Below are 25943 nucleotides of genomic sequence, written 5' to 3'. Positions count from 1 at the left end.
TATAATATATCATTAAGCCTATACAATAATATGCTAATCTATATATAGGTCTACGTACATAATATGTATATATAGGGCCTATAATAAGACCACTACACACATACAAACACATAAACACACATACATACATACACACACAAACATACTCACACATAAACACACACACAAAAACACACTCACACACATACAAACACACACACGAGACTGACATACGCGTTCATACAAACATGGCAGACAGGCTTGAGAAATAAACAAAGCGACTGTAAGATGGGGAGTTTGCATTATATAGAAAGAAGAATCTAAAAAGAAAAGAAAACTAGGAGCGGGAGATGAAAAGTAAAGCAAAATTGAGAAAGAAGAAAAGGCTGCACACTAAAATGAAAGAAAAAAAAGAGAATATTATCCTGGACAATAATAATTTGGATAACTTTCTCGCCACCCTTTTCTCCCAAGTTCAAACACGTTTAAAAATTTATGGGCGATAACTCTATTCTAGCATTCCTGCTAGGTAACTATCAACAAGCAAGATGTCTGCCCGCGGCAAGAAATCGACAAATGTGAGTTCATGTAATATGGTTTTCAGTGAAATTCCCATCCATTCTGTGTAATCTATGCTTAAGATTTAGGTTCTATCATTATGGTTTTGAGATACCCCCCCCTTTTCCTACCAACAATCAGTAGTTTAGTATGGTAGAATCTACTTCATTCAAGTTGATCTCGAGAGCCAGCCATCGTATTCTTCGTGGAGTATTATTTGTTTGATTGATACACATGAAATTATTGATTACGGACGTATTGATTATTAATCGCCATCCAGTCGTCGAAAGCCCATTGTTCATCTCCTTTTTTATATAGATCTAGTACACAAAGGGATACTTTGTTCAAAGTTTTAACTGACTAAACGGTCTTGATTTTACTACTTTTTCCAAAGAAAACCACACAGTGTACTGGCTTTAAATATTCAATTATTTTGCATGGTACACAATACAAATTACAATACAGTGCCATTCGTTCCGATCCTGTGCTGTACCATGGTCTCATATGAATGCCTTCATTGCTATCATGAATACTTCGATTAACTATAACATCAAGCAAGTCTTATTATTGATTATCTACACTTACCATTTCCCTTCTACCAGGGACTGAATGAAAAAGGCTGTCAATATAATATATATATAGATCTAGATCTAGATCTAGTAGTCAATAAATCAGGACAGGTCTGAGGATTCGTGTTGTTTTTGCCACCCTTTTTGAAGCTTCTTCTAGTTCGTCAATTCTTATTAGTCCTGAAGAAAGTAGAACGTTATTATTGTATTACACTTGATTTATGATGGATCTAGAATCTAGTCAATATATATCTCCCATGGTTTTAGAATCTGAAAAACATTAAATATATTATTTATAAATATTATTGTGCATCTTTTTCTTCCTTCGCATGAATCTACCTTGCAGTTGCAGATCATTCCTTTCATGTTGAATTCAAGTGAGAAATCTGTCTAGACTAGAATCTAGGTATCATATAATCAAGAGCAAAGAATGAAAGTTGAGACAGTGTTAGTCATTTGAAGAAGATAATTCTTATTAATAGCCATTTATGTTAATTTTTTGCCCCCAAAAATATTTAGAGTTTTAGTGAGATGGTCGGAATAGGATTTACCCTATCTGTACGTTGTGTTTTACTATCGTATCCATACGACAAAAACGTGAAGAATACAACCCTGGGGTACAATATGACCCTAGGGTGTACGGATGTATGTGTTATAGAGAACTCCAGTGTACGGCTTACCTCTAACTCCTGTAGGAAGAGTGATGGCAGGCAATGTTGTTTTCTTTAAATCTTTGCAAAGCCTTTCTGACCAATGCTAGGCATGCACAAAAGCCATTTCGTTCCTAATGACCTCTTCGACTATTTTGATATATATAGATCTATATATTCAAAAGTAATTTCTTCCTTTGAGTAGCCCACTTACTTGGCACTCAAAGGATGATAATTTTTTTCAGTGAAATAATCTATGGCATCTTCTTGTTGTGCTTTGATATTGATTTCATAAGAATTAAATATATTATATATATGTATATATATTTTTATATATATATATAGGAGTATATTGTTGCGAAGAAGGAAACTGCTCTATATATATTCAGTGGGATTAATTTATTTGTTATAAGGAATAGCGGAGATTTGTTTGATTGATACATGATATTGTTATTAAACTAGTCAGTACATCCACCTAATGCAGTCTCTAGTTCATGTCCAATGCTGATTCAATTTTTTACTTTGTTATCAAATCAGATGGTGTTATTATTACCATATCAAACTTTCAATAAGCTGATCAAAGGATCAAAAGATATTGGTCTCAAAACAAAAGCAAAATGTGTCAGTGGGTAGAATAAATTGATGGCGATACTCTCTCGGACAGAGCTAAGATCGAAATGCGCTGAGCTAACTATTTTGGTGTAATTTTCTTGTTCTCAATCTGGTAGAATCAGTAACATTTTGTTTAATATTTATTTTTGCTTTTAAAAATTTCATTTGTGTGTATTTTGTGCATGTGTACGTGTGTGTTTCAGTTTGCCCAGGGGGCAGTTCTATCATTTTGATTTTCTTTGCGCTCAATGTCCATTTAAAAACACATTTCTGTATGGGTGTTACTAAAAACATTAATATATATGGAAGTCACAACAAATTTTAATTTGCAGTTTCCAAGAACACTAAAGCTCTGGAAGTAACCAATCTTTAGCAGCTATTTTTTCGTTATGTTTACCTCTGACACCAGGTGACCTGCACCTCCTTCCATTGGAAATGCCTCGACTTCTATTAAAGATAGAAGATAGATGTTCGTTTTTTTGTTTTTTTCATTAAAAGCTAGACAAATTAACAATCTTTAAGATGATACAGATAATTCCATATGCCCAAAAATTGACTCACCTTTAACTCCATCATGACATAAATATAATCGGTTGCACTTGTATGGTCCATGTCCCTGTTGATAATGAGCTCTTTCTGCTGTACTATATTATACACAGTACTCCAAAATTTCTTTGCTTCTGGGAAGCATCCGATGCAAGATGTCATTTCCAGGGGTTCATACATTAACACGCAAAACCTTACTGTCTTAGTTGGGTACCTATTTTTACTTGGGTGAAGTGAAGAAAATTTATGTAAAGTGCCTTTCCCAAGGAAAAGATGTCTTGTCCAGACTGAAATTCAAACCAAGAATTTGCCTGCTTTTAGTCTTGCAGCCTTACCACAAGACTAACGACGCCACTAGGTACTGTGGAGAATGTTTCCATATTGGTATGGCAATGATAATAAATGGCATCGGAGAGGCAAGTTTCAATAAATCTTATCTTAATCCCTTCAGGTTTTGAGCGTCTTATTTCCTGCAAATTGATGGCTACCTGATCAAATAGGCTCGCAAACTTCCAATTTAGTAAATGTGAGACATCATGGTAAATCAGGCGTTCGTCAAAGTCAAAATTCTGAAATCAAAGAAATTTACTTTTTTCTGGCGGCTGAGCAATTAAAAAAAAAATTTTTGTGAATGTTCTTTTTTTGGCTCAAGACCTTTTATGTTAATTTAAAAGCTCATTTCTGTGTAGATTTGAGTGAAAAACGCTGATCAAACCTAATTCCACCGGGTTATGACACTATTGACTCGCTAGAGAACTCTTTTTTGCTACCCATCACCACCTCACGCACTGAAGATACAGGATACAATGCTTTCATTGCATGGACACAGCTTCAAGGGTGGAAATTCTCTTTTGACTCGGGGAGAAAGAAAATTGTTGCTGTTTATTGTAATGGTAAACCATTGAATGATTCCTGTTTTAATGTGGCCTTGCTGATTCTTTTGTCCCTTGATTTGATTCTATATTGATCTTGTGCATATTTGACTAAGTTGGGCTAAAGAGTCACTAACAACAAGAGGTCTGTTTTGCTTTATAGTTCTGTCTGATCTTATATTATGTGGAATATTTTGGACAGTTATCAACAAAAATGAACAAAGTTCCCCTGTGGGGAGAGACTATGCAAACAGAATACAGTTAAAGGAATTTTTTTTTGCAGTAGCCTTGGACAAAAAATAATGTTGCTGTGAAATTAAGTAATAGGTTTTATATCATAATGTACAAATTATAGCCAAATATAGGGAAGATGGGGAATATGAGATGACATTTAAGGTGAAAGCGCACAACATGAGTGGCATTCTCGAAGGAGTGTCTGTAAAATGTAAGTTTGTTTCCATTGGGTGTACTGGTGTATCTGAGCACTTTGGATCCGTTCTTTGATCAAAGGTTGCATATCTTGTCTCATCTGTTTCTTCCAATCTCTTTTCCCCACTCCTCTTATGCGTTAACAAAGAAATTTTCATTTCAGCCCTTTTTGCCATGAAATAGCTCATAACTAGAAAGGTGAATTTTTCTTCTTTTTCACAAGATCTGTTTTTTATATTGACCCGCCTGTTTCACTTTTAGGACCAGCACCATATAGCAGTATGTACGAAGATGACATCAACTGAAGAGCTGTTTTTGTTAAAGTATTGTCTTTGCCTTCTAAAGATTTAGGATGGAGCTTTTAAACAAGTAATGTGCACTCTGGTATTTCATTTGATTTTTGGCTTTAGTGATGGTAGAGCCAACTTGGTCAATAATTCTTAATTTGTTTATCTTTCCAGCCACTGGAGAAGAAAATACCAGAAAATCCCAAATACAAGCATGTCAGAGCAACAGTTGACACAGGTAAAGTTGCTTTTTCCCCCCCTAATGAATGATATTGCAAAGCCTTAACAGTAATATGGATGATTGGAAGGCGACACAAACAGGCTTTACTTCTGTTCTGTTCCTCTGTTGTTTCTGTCTGCCTGTCTTTCCTCTTTCTTGCAGTAAATTAACTGCTCTTGTGCTTCTCATTTACTTACATTGTAGTGGGGAAAGTTCTGTAAGTAAAAGCCGATTTGTCAGTTGAATATACATTGATTGTTCTATCTTGAAAGGGTTGGTGGCTTCAACATATTTTACAATGGCTTTTATTATACAATATCTTTATACACATTGTCTTTAGTTGTTGGGATAATGGTGGCTGCTTTTTTAGTTTTTCACTTGAATAATTGCTTGCATCTCTGGGTAATTCATGTTCTGTCTAACAGCAATATGGTCTTGCAGTTGAACATTCTGTTGTGGACCACATTTCCCCACATAGATAACAACTTCTTTTCTTAATATGACTCTTTTATAAAGTTAGTTTCCAATTCTTTTTCCAGGGGCAAGCGTATCCAAATATATGGAGAAAATGGAGGAACTCAAAAGAGGTACAGTAGGACCTATTCTTTACTGCTTTTTCACTCTTTCAGTCTCTTTGTCCGTCTGTCCATCTTTAAGTCTGTCCATCTGTTTGTCTCTATCTTGGTCTGTATGTCTATCTATCTATCTATCTATCTATCTATCTATCTATCTATCTATCTATCTATCTTTCTATCTTTCTGTCTGTCTTTCTGTCTCTTTTCCTGTTTCCTTTTCCTAATTCCCCTTTGCTTCTCCCTTTTTTTTTCTCCGACTCTCACTCCCTATCTTTGTTTCTATATATATCTTTATTCCTCTCCTCTCTCCACCCCCCTCTCTCTCTCTCTCTCTCTCTCTCTGTCTCTCTCTCTGTCTCTCTCTCTTTCTCTCTCTGTATATATATATATCGATCTCTCTATCCATCTCTCACTCTTTGCCTCCTTCCTTCTTTCTCCCATCACTCCTTATTTATTATCATATACTTATATATTTATATGGATTTGTATGTAATATAATCATATGCATATTCAAACGAACTACTCCACTGCTCTTTTTTTAAATCCTAGCTGTTTCTTTTCTTTATTAATGAAAAAAATATAAACTCTTCCTCGTTAGTCTGTTTTGTATGTGTTTTTAGAAAAATATTGTGTTTGTGCTTGCAGAGGCCTTTTTTGTTCCATACCTGTGAATATGTTCACATTTCTTTATCATCTAATATTTGAGCCGATGCGATTTGGAAACAAGAGACGGCGTCGTGCTTAAGAAAATTCTTGTTCTTTATAATTTGCTATTGTATGGTTGCGTGGTACCTCCTTTCTTTATGATTGCTTGATACCTTTTTACCTGAAGCTTATCCTTCTAACAACTTTGATTTTGTCTTTTTTTTTTACTGGAGGTTTTACGGCGTTCGCAACTGCATAAGGTCTTATGAATTTTGTCTGAACAAAAAGAAGGTGAATTTTCGTAAACCTGAGAACTGTCTAAGAAATGGCAGTGGTAATATGGAGTATTAATTATTTTTGTTAAGTTACTTCGGGGGCTCTCGTGGCCCAGAGGTTAAGGTTTTTGCCTCTCATTCAATAGGTTCCACGTTCGAATCGGGATAGCGACCGAAATTTTTCTTCTCTAAAATTGTCTCCTTTCTTCTCCTTTCCTGCTGTTTAGCAATATTCTGTCGTCTGTTTCCGCCTCCACTTTCTGCCTCTACCCCCTCACCTCCTTTGCTCCTTCCTCTGGGCACTTGACTCTGTCTGCAGCCTTTCTACTGCTAATCCTTGGCTCCTTCTTACTACTGTCTTTCAGCCACTCTCCTGATCTTATGGTAGGAAAGATTTACACCTAGCTTTCTCATGGACGAAAAGTTTCCGTTGTCCCGTGTGCAAGTTGCGCACGTTAAAGATCCCTAGGTGGTCCTAAATCGATAAGAGTAGACTTCGGCCGCCACTTTGGCAAAATTCAATTTTTTTTTACCAACTAAAATGTTTGATGTGTCCTCTGCGCTCATGATCCTATTCGGTTGCGAGCGCCATTAACACTTACCGAAAAAAAAAGAGTTACTTCTGTGGGGAATTCGTGGTAATTCGCCATGTCCGATGATGACGCCGTTTGTACTGTGCTGTGAGAGCATATGTGTGGCTCTGCAGCTTATAGTCTTGAAGCGCATAGCCAGGGGTCATAGCGGCGATTCATTAGTTTGTACTGTAAATAAAATACCATGCGGGTGGTGATAAGGTGCTACCAAGGACCTTACAACAAACTGTAACCTACTTGGGTGCTACTGATACGTCCTTCTCTTTCGTTCTGTTGTTCCTGTCTGCCTGTTTCTCGCTATTCTCACCCCCCCCCCTCTCAGGTGTGCCTATAGCACAGACACACACAGGACAGCACAGATAATAACTTATAAGTTGTACAGACCTAGATAAGTTTCAGGTTTAGTTTATTTAATGGGCTAGGTAAGCAGGCCATTTCACACCATGAACAGCAAACAAATGTGAAAAAAAAGGCTACTCTAGATCTATGGTTATAGTTATATGCAAGAACGAAATGTCAAGAGCAGAACGCATTTGATACCTAGATCTACAGATACTCACTATTATAGCCTAATTTTAAGAAGGCTATTTGATTGTTTTTTAAAATAAGGCTGTCTATGGCAGCGGTAATCAGTAGTTGGCCTAGATCTACATGAGGAAACATGCCCACTCCGAGGTGGAGGTGAGAATAACGGGTAAGTTATTTTCACCAGGAGGAGAATATTGGTGTCCTTTACTATTTCCCAGCACCGAATGGCCGTTATCGTGTCGATGTTCTTCTCTTTACTACTGAAACAATTGAAGTAGATGATGCTGTGTGGTTGGCGGGTGCTCTGATGTGGTTTGCTCCTTCTTTCCTATCAAAACATCTATAGTCCTTATCTCCCCTCCTTCTTTTTGTGTTTGTTACTCTCTTGTAACACCTCTAATCTTCGGCACTTTTATGTCCTTGCCTTATTGTGTTGCAAGTACAGTAAAACTCTTACTAAAACTAAAGCAGAGGGTAGTGTGGTGTCTTTCTATTACGGCATGAAGACGCCGTCGTCTTTCCTCTTCAGAGGCAGCTGTTACTCTCGAAGTTACCGACTCCCAAGAAGATAATATATTCACAACAAAGGTTTCATGTTATCGTGGTTAGGTACATCTCCCTGTGAGGTTACACTTCGGGGTATCATGTAATCTTATTTTGCGTCTTCCCCGCCAGCTAATTAAACCTTCTACCCCCCCCCCCCCCCCCCCCCCCCGGGCGGTGCTGCTGACTGAAGTGTCTTTTGGCCATTCCCAAAGGGGAGACATTAACATGTTCTTATGCGCAGTAGAATTGTAAATGGGTTGATTCATCAATGCAATGCTCATAGCTGTGTCTGAACTGCAACAAGAAACTGCTGCTTTTTCTTTCCTAATCCTTACTATCTTCATTTTTCCCCCTCTACTTCTTTTGCCTGTTTGTCATTTTCTTGTGACCCGCTATTTCGGGGTGCCATGATAGTCGAAGCAGACTTTGTGCTGTTGAAGCTAGAGAGGTGAGCAGAGTAAGCCTTTGGGTGGTTGGCGGGTGCTCTGGTGTGGTTTGCTTCTTCTTTCCTATGAAATATCTACTTCCTTATCCCCCTTTCTTCTTTTTTATGTTTGTTACTCTCTTACAATACCTCTAATCTTCTGGGGCTCATATGACCGTATGCAGTTGCGAGTAACGTAAAACCTCTACTAAAACTAAAAAACTCTTACTAAATTCCCTGTAAGTACTTCTCTGTTGACATCCACCCCGTATGCAGTTGCGAATGCCGTAAAACCTCTACAAAAACTAACTATTTAAACCTTCCTCTGTCTCATCGTATCTCACTGGAGATGCTGCAGTCCTCCTGTCTAATGGCGTAGTGTTTCTGGCGTTGCTGTAAGTAAAGTAAGTGTACGATTTTAACGCCCCTTCCACTCCAGGCTACTTGAGGCGAGACCTCCGAATTTAACGTCAATCTCCGATAAGATATTCATTTGGGCAGAGAGCCTCGAAAACTCCTCAAAACGACCTGAGTTAGAGAGAAAGCTATGTTGGGGATTCGAACCAGGCCCATACGCTTCATGGTACAGCACGATACCAACTGAACCAACGAGGCGCCCTGAATTATTGCCCCGTAAACCGTATAAATTTATTTACACATGTTGAGACTGTTCAGCACTACATAATTCGACGGGCGTCTGTGATGTGTGGTTAGGCGCTTTGCTGTCGCACGCAGGAGACCAGAGTTCGATTCCCGAGTGGAGACAAATTTTTATTGAGTGTCTCGGTCTTTTTTCTAGAGTTTTGTGTCCCTCTCAGCCCCCGGGTTGGCCCTGACAGACAGGATCGCAAGCCTGCCTCCTACATGGTCTAAATTGTGTCAGTGGGGGTGCGTAAAAACACCTGATCATTAAAGATAAAAAAGAATGTCTGTGATTGCTGTTTTAAGTCAGAATTGTAAAGTTTCTAAAAAACCTTTAGACCAGAGCCTATCTCTACGATTTGAGCTGCATGCCATTATTTCCCTTAAGATTTTTTTTTCGCTTTTTAAGGCGGCCGGGGGGGGGGGGGGGGGGTAAGAGCATAAACATTTTGCTTTTCAGGTTAAAGTGGATTGGAAAGTTTGGGAATGTTTGGGTCAGATTTCCGTATTGATTATTTTCTAAGTATATTGAAGCACCCTTGAAGAGAACTGAAGTATTCTCGTGTAAGTTAATCATGGACGTAGGGTGGAGAAATTGCCGGGTCTGGTGTTTGTTCCGAGTGGTAGTCTTTGATCGTAAATAGTGCCAAGTGGTATATGGTTCTAACTGTTCTTTTATAAGAAATCGCGGGTCAGTGGCTAATCCCGTTGGAGGTAGCAATCCTTTCTTCGTGAAGGGATTAGTACAGCCGTCTTTGCTTTGTGTCAGATTACTGTAAACTTCTTCTTGGTTCAGACATAGGAATTCACGCTATATTGTTGTGCATATTTGAGTCGAAATTTATTAATTGAAATGAAAGTTTCGAGCAGCAACTTTGCTTGAGACGGACTGACATCATATTATTTTATAATCAGAATAAAAGGGCATTGGTGTTTTAATCCAAAAGTTTGTCATTGAACACATACCCATGGACTGGAAAAATAAACATTTAGTTAAACTACGTAAACGGAAGTTTGCAAGAAAGGACAGCTGCTGTAAAATAAATGCTTTTTACACGGTCTGTCCGGCTGAATCCCCTGTGTAATAATTATAATAATAATAATAATAATAATAATAATAATAATAATAATAATAGTAATCAGAAGAAGAAGAAGAAGAAGAAAAATTATAATGGTGATAATGATGATAATGATAATAATAATAATAATAATAATAATAATAATAATAATAATAATAATAATAATAATAATCTGAAGAAGAAGAATTATAATAATGATGATGATGATGTTGATGATAATAATAATAACAATGATAATAACTGTATAATGCCCACTCCCGTACAGTGCACCTCTGGGCGCTTTTCAATGCGTCATTTTCAATGCGTCCATCTTAGTACTATAAACGAGTGGGGCTGAACATGCGTACACATGTTCTTAAGGTTAACGCCAAGACATAGTGCAATCGATAATATAACAATAATATGAAGATCACATTATGAAAATAGGAGAATGAATATTGAATAAGAAGGGCTACTTTCAAGATAACGTTTCGTATGATAGTATGTTTTATAAAGAAATAAAAATGTTGTAGCCAACTCTGTATCTCTCAAATGTTGTGTGTGTGTGTGTGTGTATGAGAGAAAGAGAGAGAGAGAGAGAGAGAGAGAGAGAGGGAGAGGGAGAGGGAAAGAGAGAGAGAGAGAGAGAGAGAGAGAGAGAGAGAGAGAGAGAGAGAGAGAGAGAGAGATGGAACTTGGTGGGAAAAGGATCTTCCTGCCAGCTTTTGACCCCCGTTCCTGGGTGCTCTTATAAGGAACTGTAATCCTGATCTTAGAGATATTGGTGGAACATATTTGTGTAAGCTTCCGAAAATACGAGGGGGGGGGGGGGTATTATTCACCTCTTTGATCTTTTTGCCTAGAAATTATTGGTTTGGTGCATTGTCATGTAAAGTAGCTGACAGCTTTTTCATGCCGAATAATTGTCGTACCTTGATTTATTTTGAATGAATTACAGCACTCCATATTATGAAGGCTACCCGTGATTTTCCAATAAAGTAGACCTATATTCTTGATTTCTACGCGGCACACGTACGCGTATTGCCGCTGGCCTTGATCGTGTGTGTGTGTGTGTGTGTGTGTGTGTGTGTGTGTGTGTGTGTGTGTGTGTGTGTGTGTGTGTGTATGTGTGTCCACTACTATCAGCCCAGTGCCTCTCGTTACCGGAATCGGGTTATTCATTGCTGGTTGTTCATTTCTCCACCTGGTGAATAGGACCCCGGTCGGGTCTGATCAGAATCAGAGCGCTGATTTATTGACTCACGTCAAACGTAAGGGACCACTGGCTCTTTGTGCTGCTGCTACTGCACTGTAAACAGTAGCTACTACCCAGCAGTCGTATATTAAGCGGAGACCGTTTTTTAATTGTGTATTGAGGCAATGCTGTGGTTGCTTCAGTGATCTCAAGTGGCAGTGAAGAGAATTAAGTTTCTCTTTGATACTTATTATTAAAGGTATTAAAAGGTTTGCGTTAAAGTGATTATCTGTGCGACTTTGTATCCCACGAAGGCGCCCTCGACTTCTCGATGACTTTATTGGTTGGCATATTCTTTTCAAAGTACCAAATTGGTCCCTGCGAGGAAATACAGCTTTGCAGCCTGTTAAACGCAAGCCGCTGCCAGTTACGCATTTCGTCTCTGCCGATCGCCACGTAACCATCTGCAGCTGGGTGGTTTGAGGAAAATAGGATTTAAGGATTTCACTGAAAGATACTTTTTTTACCCGACGTGGACGGGAATTGAACTCACCACCTTTCAATTGCTAGTCCGACGTCTTGCCGCTCAACCGAGACACCCCTGTTGTTGCCAGAGCAACATCATCACGATGTCTTCAGTGGTGAAGGAGGAATCTCACTGTTCTTAATCATGTCTTGAAGAGTGGTTTAGCTGGAGAGATTGGTGAATTCTTACAATCTGTGCTCATTAACAAAAGCAGAATGGGCTGTTTTGCTGGACTTTGGAGTAGCTTTTAACGTTAGCTGTGTGTTTCTAGCGGACATCGGGACTATTTCTGTGTCGCTGAAGGATTGTGAAGACTGTGTCTGTCATAACTGTCACGATGCCTCGTAAAGGGTCAGGCCCAACCTTCACTTCTACTGTATTTGGTAAGAAAGTGAAGAAGATCAGACCGAAACTGTTCAAGCCGGAGAAATACACACTGGAGCAGATCTTATGGACCTACGCAAGAAGTACGTTCTTCATACCTAGATTCAGTTTCGATTCTGCCGATATATTTGTCGTCCTGTAGATTGTTGTGTACATGTTATGATACTGGTTATGGATGTTGCGGTGGTACTGATGCCTGCGACGAAAATAAAAAATGTTCTCGTCAAAATGTTTGAGGCGTGGTTTGAGTCTCAGTGTTGAATATGGAATAGGATTGTTTTGAATGAATTCAGTAATTTTGTGACCTAAAAAATTAGAATGATTTTGCCTTCCTTTTCTGAAATCGTCTTTTCGTGTGAATGGCGCACTTCGCTCATATCATAATGGTACAGTGTTTTTTGCCCCTCAATTTATGAAATTTCAATGCATTCAAGAACATCATTGAATGCATGAATGCATAAATCCTTTCAATTTGAGAATTAAAAAGTGATTTTCCATACTTTAAGCATTTGGTTAATGAATATTTTTACTCCTTTTCAGACTACAACTTCCGAAAAGATGAAATCTTCAAAAGAATGAAGATTCCAACTTTTGTTCAGTTGGTGAGTACAGAGGTCTTTAATTTGGAACAAAAACTTTCTCTTGAAAGATTATTCTTTAATCGTCAAGAACTTCATTTTGGATAAATAGGTATTTTGTCTCAATAAAATCTGAAATTAGGGATGCTCTGGGATTTTTTGGTAATATGTGAAAATTTACAAAGTTACATTTGCAAACAAAAGGATGTAAATTAAACACAAAAAAAGGCTGTATTCTGTTGAAAATGTCTGAAATAAAGAGAAAAAAACCCGACATTCCTATGAAATGTTTTGGAAGTGTCATGATTTCTAAGTGTTATCCTTCTTTGTACCGCAACTTGGTGTTTGTAATTTGCTCTTTTTGGGTAGTCTGCTTGTAATTTGTGGATGAAAACCTACTGTTTTAACAATTGTTAACTAAGTTTTTAGGTAAGAGATGTGCAGTCTATTTTCATGGTCGACTGATACCATTTCTGACCTGTTGTGGACTGACTTTTTAACATAAGTACGTCTCCTAAGAAACTTAATCTGTGTTGAAAGGGGTGTGAATATGTCCATTTCTTTGAATGGCATGGATAGAGGTAATACACTGTGTCTCTTCTCCGAACTCAGCCCAGTCCTATCTTGTCCTTTGGCTGTTCATACTGCGGGTAATTATGTTTGCATTCTGTGTTCCAGTTGTGTTCTTTTTCTTCTTCAAATGCCAAAACTAAAACTGTTATTGCTAATCAGGGATCGCCATCACTTCTCAGTATAGATGTTCTCAAAAAACCTAAATTTATTCATGTGGTTTTTGTCAGTGCCCATATTTTGAAGGCCTCTTGGTAATTTATTCTGGGTCTACCTCCACTTCTTTTGATGATTTTTATTTAATTTTTTCAGTGAGAGCAAGATGTTGGAGGCCTTTATTTCAATTCAAATTATGTCTTAGGAAATGTATTTGTCGCCTCCTTATTGTCTTTATTAGTGACATTGTTTAAAGCTCATGTATATTTCTATGTTCCAGGTGGTGCAAGTGTCAGAGTTTGAGGATGTTGCAGAGGAGACAAGTTATCCCACAGGAGCCTGTAAGTCGACTTGTCCTTCTGATACTATTTCTGAAGTTAACTATTTTTAAAAATCTTTTTTTCTTTTGATGAAGATCTGTTTGAGGCAGATGCTAATATTTTATTTTCATAGACGTTTTTATTTTCTTTAAAAACTTTTAATCTCCGCAGGAATTTCCCACTATGCCGGAGCAGAGCTGTTCTTGGTATGAAACCTAAGAGTGACCTAAGTGTCTCTAAATTGGTCATTAAATCAAAACTAAATATGATGACAGCTGTTTATCTAATGAAAAGTGCACCGTAAAGGAGACCTGTTTTTGGCATTTGCGAAAATTAATATAACATCTGTGTCACTGATAAGGTATGTGCTCAACCGCGTACCGCTGGGAATGGCTTGCTGGAGATATGGAGTTAAACAAGTTTTTTTGTTGGGTTCTCTTCAATAGCTCTCAGTTGGTTATCAGGCGCAAATCTTACTATTTTTGTTGATTAGTCAATAGTTCCTGGTTTCTTGCTCTCTTGACAAGTTTTGTTATGAAAAGATTAGAAATTATGATATTTCTTCACAACTGCACGTGTTGTTTGTCTTTTTCAGCTGATCGACCAGACACAGCTGATGATGAGGTTGCCAGGATCCAGAAAGGGGGTCAGGCCAATGGGGCAGGGTCTGAAGATACAAGCAGACTCTCACCGGAAATGGACACAAGCCGCTCCCGCCTCGAGCAGTAAGTCTTATCTACAGATATAGAAATTGGTTGAAGGTCTATTTGAGGTCTCCGTCATGCACATCCAGGGTCCTTGCTCTCTGTGGGGCCAACATTGTGGTAGCCATGACATCATGAAAGAAAATAATTTCAAATTGTTTTTTAAAAAAAGAGACTTTATTTAGATATTTACCTTCTACGGAGAGGTTTCAAGTAGATTTACAGCTATTTGGTCTGCTTTAGTGTGGATTTGAACACAGTGAGATCATTTGCAAGGCAGAAATTTTCAAAAGTTTTTGCTGTGTACATATTTGGAGCAGATGCCTCGTCTCACTTTGAAAGGTATATGACATCGCAACTGTTTGAAGTTCCTTCACTTTCATTTGAAAGAAAATGTATTGTGTGAGCTACAATACCTTTTTGTAGTGCTTGGGTTTGAGGATTATGTGTTCTTCTTGTGGTTCAAGACATTCTATCCAAATACCCATTAAAGTGATGCATTTCACTTTTGTTGGTTGAATTAATTATGGAGGCAGGAAACGTGACACTACCTGTGGAAGAAATGTCATTCTTTGCCCACTGTAACATAACCAGATTTCAAGATGTTGTAGTTCAGCTCTCCCCTCTTTCACGCAGAAGACCTGTGTTTGATTTCCCACCTAGGGATGTAAATTTATTGAGTATCTCAGTATCTCCTTGTGTTTATTTTTGCTAGAGTGTTGTATTCCACTCCACTCAGGTTAGCCCTGACAGATTGGGTCGAAGCAGTTCATTTCGTCTTAATTATCTAACTGGTTTAGATAGAGTCATAAAACATCTGCATTTCAAAATAAGAAAATTCAGCTAGACATTTTTGTTTACATTCTTCAGGGTAATCAAGGGCACAGGGGAGATCGATTTGGACACCCCTAAGCCTCCCAAACTGCCCCCAATGATGGGAGAAAACTGCCCATATCTTCTTCTGGATGTCCGGGATCGGGATGCCTTTGAAGAATGCCACATTATTACAGGTGAGTGCATAGGACATGGCAATGGAAATCAGGACAATAGCCAAATGAGTTATAAGATGGGGATTCGAGTTGATGAAATAGGAAAGTTAGTTGGATTATACTTCACCAGTGTTAACTTGATGCTTCACCAGTGTTAACTTGATGCTTCAACAGTGATAACTTAATGGACCTGATACTGGTCCTGAGCATGCTGTGTCTTAACCCTTCTGTGCTTTGGACGTACTCGTCAGCTTGCTGTGATGTAAATCTAGCAGTTGACCCAAGGGAGCTCAGATGCATTGGTCCTGCTTGCTTTTGAGACTAGGGATCAAATGGTTAAAGACACCCTCAGAAGGCCGTCAGAGTGTTCTGTGGTACAGTCAAAATTGTCCAAGACGGCCACACATTGTTTAGGAGAAAAGTAGTTGTTGAAGACTGGTGGAAGTCTTGGACAGGGTCATTAGAATATTACAAGTCGCAGGGAAGGGAGTGGGAAGTGGTTGATTCTACTGGTGATTGTCTAGAACAGTTATTATAGGTCAATATGGTTAGAGCAGGTTCAACTATGCTTTTTTCAGTCACTGGAGAGTACTATGACATGTAACGTCTCTCTGTTTTATCTGCCTACAGCTGCCACTCTGAGACTCTATCTCCCCCAGTGACATTGGCTGATGAACAGCTGATCTAGATATACATTATGTATAGTGTGTTTGTTAATATATTTTTATGACTTTCAGGATGTAGGACTGATTTTGTTTGTAGTTTTACATAAATCAAGATAGGGAAAGTGAAAAATATCTGAAATAGTATACTGCTTTTTCTGACTCACTGTTTTCTGTCTACTGAATCCTTTAGTAATATCCAGACTATCACTAATATGTATCTTAGCTTTTCATTTACTTTTTTGTTGTTTTCAGCCAAAAACTATCCCACAGCAATGCTGGCCAGGTCTGTAAACTATGAGACAAAAGACATGCTCCGCTATGTATCCTTTGGCTTTGGTTTGATTGAATAATTATGTTTTATGCCTTCATGGGCACATATCAGATTACGGTATGTTGCAGGTGCGCCACATTGACCCTATCTTTCTTGGGCGAACTTTCCATTTTTGAAAGGCAACGCTTTTGTTTGTTGAATCTTTAACATAAGAAGTGTACATCACATATTCAAGCAGAGAATGCTAGAAATTGAGAACTCAGTGGAGTATGAAAAGATTGTTGTTAATCTGTGATATTTTGCAATTATTCGTAAAGCAAAAGTCACACTTTTGATCAGCTTCAGAAGCATGCTCAGTTTCATATAAAAGCATACTATGTGTTGTTTGTTTGTCTGACTTGCTCTTTCAGTGCTCTTAATGACCATTATTGTGTCTATGCACTTCTCTATTCTTGAACTCAGAAATTTGTTACCCGTGGACACAGATAGTAGGACTGGGTTTTTCTTTTCATGATGGATATGTTGAGGAAGTCAGTTTTATATGTGTGAAAATTTCTTGACGTCTGCTATCAGAAAAATCAACCCGGCAAAATAATTCTAGTCTATGATGAAGATGAGAGGATTTCGCACCGAGCGTCGACCACGCTGGTAGAACGAGGCTATGACAACCTGTTCATGCTGTCGGGAGGTGAGCAGTGTATTCTTTTTGAACATTTTTGGTCTCATTTTTCTTTGTAAAGTTAATGCTCTGGGAGACGTTCATGAAGAGTCCTGTACACAAAGTAACAGTGATGTGCTGATCAGGCTCACTGCACAGTGAGGAAAAAACGTTGGCTTCACTCATTTGAAGAATGTTTTTTGGAGTTATTGTGAAATTTAGATTTTCTTCCATTGCAAAACCAAGAATGATAAACTATGTGTACCTGTCAAACGATGCGGTTCTGACGAGTTTATGGCATTTCTCATCTATTCGTTTCAGGACAGGAGTTTGGAGTACATGCTTGGTCTTGTATTAAATTTTTTATAGATTTTTATAGAAACATGCTTTTTGCTTTTGTACAAAGACTTGGTTTTAAATATGTTTTATTCCTATGTTTATTGTCAATATTTCAAATTCCCCTGTCCAGTCCTTTCAAAGATAAACATTCATCTGGCAGTTCTTTGAATTCCTGCTTTATGTTAAATTCTCTTAAACTTAATGCACAAATATACTACATCATTTCGCCTGTGGTTTGTTTAATCATTTAACAATATGTTATTTAATCATCTCAGGCCTGAAGGTGGCGTATAAACTGTTTCCCGATGGTCTAGTCACTGGAACCATACCGGCCGCCATCCTAGAAGATATGGGTCAAGGTCAGAAGGGAGGCAAGGGGAAAGATGCAAGAGAAACTACTCCGAGAGTGCCAGCAGACATTGAATACTTCACACCAGACTTGATTGACAAACTCTGTATCCACCTGGATGGGGCACTGTCAGACCGCAGTACTGGAAGTACGTCTTTTTCACTCACCCTTTGCAGCAGCAAAACTTTTTTTTCCTCTTTCTTGATTTAAGCAAATTTGTTTTCACATTAAATCTTGACATCATACTTGTTCTGCATGTTCAAACATTTTTGTCTTTTGTCTGTGAATATTGATAATGATTTCTTTCCCAGAGTCTCTGTTGTAGCAGTTCAGTGGTAGAATTAAGAAGGCCGTACCAGTGGCACCCTCCAACCACCAAACAAGACACCTATGACATCGACTTACTGAAACTCAACAGCAGATGGTCACAGGAATATAAAATGGAATAAAGACCAGTTAAACATTAACCCCTTCCTGACCTTTATGACGTACGCCGTTCATCATTTTTTCTTACTCGACGTATGAGCCAAGATGCTACTGTGACTTACGATGTTCGTCATGACTTGTGAGACGCGAGGACTGTCCTTGGCTATCGCAGGCATGAGACCCAGTTCAATTCTCATGGGGAGAATTCTTGTCGAGTATCTGTGTCTTTCTGCTGGGATTTTGCATCCCTCTCAGCCCGAGTGGTATGGCCTTCTTAATTCTACCTCTGTTGTTTCTGGTTTTCAGTTTAGCGTCTTTCCTAGCTCTTAATGACTGTTATTGTGCCAAAGTGCTTTCTTTCTAGCACTAGATAATTGTTATTATGTTAATGTGCTTAAGGTCAGTTGAGTTCTTTCTTTTTCTTTGCCATATTCAGTATGCGTTGTGACATATCATTATAGCCTGCAACCCTGATGTCATTCGCTTTTCTTTTTCCTGTACCACTGTCAGTTTGTGCTGTAACTCAAAAGATGGCCCTCTACTATCAAGTCAATTTATAAGTTTATGACATTGGTGTATGTCATAGCTTAACTCGATCACTTGTACCCTCAGGTCGATTGTCCAAGGCTTCTCGAGCAGGCAGGTCCAGCAGCATCTCATCCTCTGTCTCATCGTTTGGCAGGAAGCCCTTCAAGTGCTAGCCTGCTAGCTGTTATGCTGCCAGTTTGGTGTGAGTACTGATGATCTAGCCCATTCTTCCTAAGCTTCCTTACCATTTATTGGCTTTCCCTTTGGGCTTGCTAGCTTTCATCGGTATGGTTGCAGGCTTCTGCCTCTTAAATAACTTTACTGTCTTGCAAAGGGCATTAAATCAATACAATTTTGCACAATTAAACAAAGTATTCAAGTTTAAGACTTTTTCAGCAGTATATCAGTATTTCAGCATAAGGATTAATCCATTAAGTCCTACCCCACCTCCATCCTCCCAACCCTACCTCCCTCTCCATCCCCCCACCCCACCGCACCTCCACCACCCGAAAACTCAGGATCTGTGCTTCTTTTTGTAGAGTGCTGGATATACACTGAGGTGTGTGTTTGATGCCCAGAGGGGTAAAGATAGTCTGGCTCATTTGTGTACTTGGGTCCATCGGGTTATATGGGATGAACAGATTTACACCCATGGCCAGCAGGTTCCTCAACAATGCACCGTGCACTTCACACCAGCTGTATGTGGCCAAGATTTTTATTTTACAATATTTTTTTTCAAGACTCCCTAGAAAATGAGAGGAGGACTAGTTTGTTCAAAGATAACTGCCATTTCTACATTTGTTGCAGCAGCTCTTTGAAACTTCCTTTAGTCTGTTTGTTCTTGTAAAGCAAACAGAAACTTAAACAAAATGTATCTTAATTTAAATCTGCATACTGCAATTTTTAAAAAGTCTTTGACGTAAGATTGTCATTTTTTAGGTTCATGTCTCATATGTGTGACAAAGAGTACAATTTAAAAAAAAAGAAATTACGTCTATCTTTCTATTTGGTTACTGAATTACATAATCTTTTTAAATGCTAGAATGCTAGAATACACTTACTTCATGGGGTGCAAGACAGGGATTTGAAAACAGAGATTTAATGAATTCATGTTTCATTTGTATATGTTTAATTGCTGGTCTCATTTTTGCTTTGAGCTTCTGTTATATTAAAATCTTAACCGGAATTATTTCTGTGTATTGTGCAATGTATTGCCTTGTAAGATGGGATTTAAATTGTCTGGTACCCTGATACCAGTTATGTTTAATGCCTTTGTTTTGAGAGTTTGGGCAAAAAACTTGTGCTGTCAGATAAGAAGCCAAGTAGTGTGTCATATTACAAGGTGGCTCTCTGGGCGAAAAAAAATACAAATAAAAAAAGTGCATATCCTCAGTGAAATAACTGATGTCACCAAGGGAAAATATCTGTTGCCATTAGTATAATCTGTTATCATGTATAGTTTGAGAAAGTTTTCCTTCAAATTTATTGCCACATATATTTTTTCCTTCTTTTTCAGACTATTCGAAATTGGAATGATGTGGGCTCAAATAAATGGTTCCTGGTTCTCTTCAAGTTCTCTATGTTTACACCAATGGTATTTTGAATCCACAACAAGATATTGAAGTTGTGAAGACTCGAGTTTATGCTGTCCCGGCATAGGTTATTAGTTCTTCTCTTATGTTTGAGCACATTTTTCAATGATATATAATAATAATAGCTTTGTCCTTGTCATGCTTTAGCTGTTGAGTACAGCATACAGTATATGATAAAGTGATGAAGATTTTACTCATATTCAAAGAATGAATTTAAGACGCACAAGATTTGATCACACTGCTTTCTTGTCCCACCAGCTGCCCTGTTTGAAAATTTACTTTGTAGATTTCTGTTCTATTTCTTTTAGGGTATTGCTGGTCTGTTTTTCCAGCTGGGATCTGTGTTTTATATCTAACAATGTAAGAAAAATCACTGTCATAATAAAAATATCTTACTGCACTGCTTCTGTGAGTTCTGTGTTGTCTTCGACTCCACATTTATACTGGGATAAGCTGCTTTTTCTCTGCATATTTTTCTAGCAATAATTGCCAAGTACAATCTGCACTGCACAGTGCGCTCATCTCTCTCCTGTTTCAAGTGAAGAATTTATTATAAATCTGGCAAAACATTTTGCTAAATATAGTGCCTGCAAAATGTTCTAGATATGTTTTAATGAAAGTCTTGGTACCTACATCATTCATCTCCATACTCTGACATTCCTTCAAGTCCAGCCAGTAGCTCCATAACTAGTTTCTCCTGTTCTTCAGCCTAGTACTTACAACTTACCGTGACACATCTTTACTTGTTTGTAAGAGTATTATGTATGGGATTGTAATTGTTAACATTCCTGTAAGATTCTGTTGCCAAATCTCTATTACCGATGAATATGCTACACATGGCTCTTGTTCAGTTGTATAGATTTCCTTCTCTTTAGCAGCTCACAGAATATTTGAGGCCAGTTCGCCTGGTTTGAATCCTCAACGTGACTGGCCATTGTTTGGACTTGGTTTGTTTTGTGAGTCTGTAAGACTCTTTCAACACTCTCACCCCTTTTGGCTCAATTTTAATGTAGATGGACTTTTAATTCAGTGGTCCCACCTCTTAAATGATCTTTCTGTTTATAAGGAGGGTAAAACCTGTACCATACCATAAAGCCAGTGAGTTTGTTCTGTTGCAAACTCTTTTAGTATCAGTTTTTTGTGTGATTGTCTTGAGTTTTTGAAAGATAGATACAGTAGTAGTTTCCTTATGTTTGTCAATGAAAGTCAAATCTTCAAGGGCTCCTGTGGCACATTCGGCTTCAATGCTTTGTAATTACTTGCTTGTATGGTTGTGATTTGAATTTTTCTTGTCCTTCCTGAAATAATTTTTCTCAGCCTTTGTGCCTAGTCGTAGTTACTTTACTACTCCTTCGAAATAAATATTTTGCATAAAGCTGAGCACTGCACTTCAGCATTGACAACCAGACTGTTGAAACAAAAGCAAATACTTTTTATGATCTTTCTATATATGCGTTCCAATTGTCCTACAAGTCATCAATAACAAAATGAAACATGTTAAATATTTGTACTTAACGTGTTACGACTGATGTAATGTATAAATCACCTGTCATCACTGATGTACTGCTCAAGTGAAATGAAATGTGTATGTTTCTACTGTCAGAATTTGGCAATGAATGAGTGAATGTGAAACTTCAGTAAGGAGGCTGTATTTTTTTGTTTTCTACTGCTGCTTTGTAAATTATTTATGAAAATGTATTCCTTTATTGTGTTTGTTTGTGTGGGTGTTTTGTCTTGTCTTGTATTTCATGATGTGTCATATTCATATTTGCATGTGAATATGTATGTAGATATGTGTGTGTGTTTGCATGTGCACATGCGTGCATGTGTGTGTGTGTGTGTGTGTGTGTGTGTGTGTGTGTGTGTGTGTACTTTTGCACTCACACTCACTGATATCACAATGAAGCATTGTCGCGTGTTTCTCTAAAAGTGTTTTGTTTCTGTTTCTGTTTCATACCATTCTGCTATACTCTGTGATTTAGTCCATATTTTGTTATATATAGAATAAGGAGGACGAAAATATTTCACCTTTAATTGAGCCATTGTTGATACTTTGGGCAGCTGTTGGAGAATTCCTTTGACTCATGACTGTGTTGGGTTTCGTCATAAAGGACAATAAGCAGTGTTGACTTCAGAAAACATCATGGCCATCATACTTTAGTACTTCTTGTCAGCTGCTGTAGAGATTTACTTTCAAAGGTGTGTGTCTGTGTGTGTGGCATAGTTTACATGTCATTGCTCATGTAGGGTTAGAGATGAGGCAGTCATGGAGATTCCTGCTGTGGAGTAAGTCTCAACGTCAGTTTCTTTATGCTCATCATTGTACTCAAAATACTTACTGCATTGTATTTACTTTGTTTTTCAAGACCTGTGAACTGTTTATACATATAATATATATCCAGATATGCCTCATTCCGTCCGCATACCATGCTGCACATGTATAATGATATGGGCATTGTAAGTAATGTAAGACACATGTATGTTGGTAAGTACTGTTGTTATTCAGTTCTGATTTTATCTTAGCATGAACAAAGTTTAGCTCCACTGAATTGTACTGGTGATTACAGTGCGAGCAACTTGGGTTTGAATCCCACCTCAAATGGGTTTTTTTTCTGTTTTTTTTGTTTGCTCAGAGAATATTTATATCTGTCCAACATGTAGTCAGTGTCCTGTCTGAGATTAACTTTACCGATGTCCTGCCTGATGCAGTACCCCTGTTGTTTTGAAAGGGAAATAAAACTCAAATTTTAGGGTGAGCATTCCGTTATAAGTTGGTTTCATGTTGGACTACGGAGCATATGGACCTAGTTGTAAACCCCAACAAGGTGTGCTGAACTTGCATATGTTTATGGAGTTTTTAAGGCTCTCCACCCCTTCGGCTTGACCATGTCGGAAATGGATGTTAAATTCGGAGGTCCTGCTTTTTAAATAACCTTACTGTGTTGAAATGTATGATAAGCCTATACAGTTTTGCAACTTTCAAACTTTAGGCTCTGATTGCCCTATATTCTTTTACTGTTTTAAAGCTGACAAAATTGAAAGGTTTGAACCCAGTCCTCTGTGGACTGTGCAGACACTTTATGGTCAAGTCACCACATGTAAGACGTCTCAACTACGCTTGAAGTGCTCCACTGTGTTTCTCAAAATGACTTCTTCTTTTTTTCAAGTCACTATATTTTCTTATGTTCCATTGAGACTGTCTTTCTGCCCTTTCATAATATTATTGAAGAAGTTGGACCAGGATTTTTGGGCAAGGTTTCTCATGGCGTATTTCTTTGAGTTGACCGGACAATTCCCAATGTATTTTTAATGCAATAAATTTCTGGAGCAAAAAGTATCCGATCTGTCTCTTGTTGGTGATTTCATTGAAGGCTATCAAAATCTTTTACAGTGTAGCCTCTCTTTAACAACATCGTCGGGACCAGAAAAAAAATGCAGTTATAAAGCGTTGTCATTATAGAGAGGCAACCAAAATATCACTTATCATATAAGGAACAAATCGGGACCGGGCACCATGTCTCTTTACAGTGGATGTCGTTATATCGAAGGTCGTTATAGGGAGGCTGCACTGTATTACCATCTGCCTGTGTTTACTTTGAGATGGTCAATGTACTGTCAGGTGGAAAGGACGGGTACGTGGTAGGGGTTGTTGTGGTGTAGTCTTCTCCTTCTACTTATTTTAGGTGTTATCTTTCTGATTTTTCCTAATCTCTTTCTTTTATGCTACAATTTAATCTCTGCTCCTGCTGTCCTATCAGAGGTCTGTTGCCCTGATATCTTTTCCTTCTTGTATTTGTGTGTTACTCTTCAGTAACACCTTCACTCTCGGGCGCTTTTATGCTAGTCTTAATTATTGGGGTACAACTTACTAAAAGTAAGATCTGTTCCTGCTGAAATGTTCCCGTTGTCTTACCGACTTCTTATTCAGCCAGGATTTTAAAAAATAAAACTGCCAATAATTACAGACGGCAAATTATATCTCTGTTTATTTTTCTTATGAAAGGTAGAAAAAGTATAAAGAAGTAGAAATACATGGTTTGAAATTGATAAACACTTTACAAGATATTGGAAACTACATGGAACTACACACGCACCCACCTGTGAAGGTCCAAAAGCACACACCCGTACACTCTGAAGTACACACGTAATGTACATGTACAACAAACATACATAGATACACGTTATTTATATATGTGCGTACATGTATGAATGTATTAGAAGACGTCAAATCCTTCTGTTATCTTGGGAGTATAATTTAAGAAAGCAGGGGAAGAACAGGCGTTGAAATAAAGCCCTGTATTGTAAAGGCACAGACAGGATTTGGAAGACCAGGGATGTCTCACTACGAACAAAGCTGAGGATTTTCAACTCAAATGTGAAGTCAGTCCTGTTGTATGGATGTGAGACATGGAACGCATCTCTGACGTGCATAAAGATGATCCAGGTTTTCTTGAACAAGTGTCTGAGGAAGCTGCTGAGGAGCAGATGGACAGACCAGATCACCAACGAGGAAGTATTAAGAAGAACGAGACAGAGCCCAGTCAGAGATGAGGTGGAAAGAAGGCGTTGGCGATGGATTGGACACACTTTCAGGAAGTCACGCAGCTGCATACCAAAAAGTGTTAGACTGGAACCCACAGGGTAAAAGATCAAGGGGAAGACCACGTGGAACCTGGAGAAGAGCCGCGGAAATGGATGTACAGAAAGGTGGGAAGACATGGAGTGGTATCAAGCGACTCGCCCAGGATAGGGAAAGGTGGAAAGTGTTTGTTCGTGGCCTATATCCTGATTCAGGGTGAAAAAGGCAATGATAATGATGACATGTATGAATATATTAAAAATAAATATTACTAATTAAATGTCCTGAATTATCAGTTTGATTTTGTGGAAGGACTTCACTAAACTCGAAAACTCTTCAAACTCTGTTGCAAAGAACTGCTGTCCGTAGTGTAACTCGTTGTCGTTGGTGCGAAAGAACTGTGCTTTATTCTCAAGTAATAAGTTTATTTTAACTCGTTGTGAACCCGCATTTTGGTTTTTCAACAACGCTTGAAGACGCACTGTTTTGGGGCATTTCAAATTTGAAAAATATAATCTTAAATTAGTTTAGTTTTTTTCTAATAAACAAAAAGCATAATCACTTCGCTATTCATACAGAATTTAACATTCGATTTTTCTAAAACAACACGCATACTACGAATTAACGTGAGGATTTGTGTTACCGATTTGTGCAGTATATATCTCGAAATGTGCCTCAACATAGCTTTTGTTGTGCTGTCGGACATACATGCCCGCTACATCTGTAAAGGGTTAACGAGTACTTGCGTCTTTCTGCTGTATGAGAGTGTATCTCACTCAGTTGGAGTTGGCTGTGTTTTCCTGGGTCAAATCCTCCCGCCTCTTGAACGGGGCTAATTGTGTTGTTTGTGTTTTTGTTTTCGGTAAGTGTTTTACGGCGCTTGCAACTGCGTTAGGTCATAGTCATATGAGCGCGCCGGACACAAACATTTACAGTTTTGGTAGGAATTAATTTTGAATTTTGCTCGGGTGGCGGCCGAAGCCTACTCTTATCGATTTTGGACCACCAAGGGATCATATAGTCTGCAATTTAATCGTGTCGATGGACGCATAAAACGTAATAATCATAATAGTAATACATGTATGTACATTATCTCGTATAATATA

At 38.2% G+C, this 25943-nt stretch overlaps 1 protein-coding gene across 1 annotated transcript; it reads left to right on the top strand.

Moving 5' to 3' along the window:
• The first annotated feature begins 493 nt into the window (after positions 1-493).
• Positions 494-23595, top strand: LOC101846339 (centrosomal protein of 41 kDa). Its single transcript, XM_005094359.2, has 12 exons — positions 494-557; positions 4677-4740; positions 5262-5309; positions 12654-12715; positions 13698-13758; positions 14333-14462; positions 15312-15451; positions 16348-16415; positions 16940-17054; positions 17639-17860; positions 18751-18868; positions 20183-23595. Exons 1-11 carry the CDS (start codon positions 528-530, stop codon positions 18837-18839), a joined length of 1029 nt encoding a protein of 342 aa, XP_005094416.1. The 5' UTR covers positions 494-527; the 3' UTR covers positions 18840-18868; positions 20183-23595.
• The last annotated feature ends 2348 nt before the right edge of the window (positions 23596-25943 follow it).

Source organism: Aplysia californica, unplaced genomic scaffold, assembly GCF_000002075.1.
Source record: "Aplysia californica isolate F4 #8 unplaced genomic scaffold, AplCal3.0 scaffold00080, whole genome shotgun sequence".
NCBI lineage: Eukaryota > Metazoa > Mollusca > Gastropoda > Aplysiida > Aplysiidae > Aplysia > Aplysia californica.
This window is presented reverse-complemented; position numbering and strand designations above follow the sequence as displayed.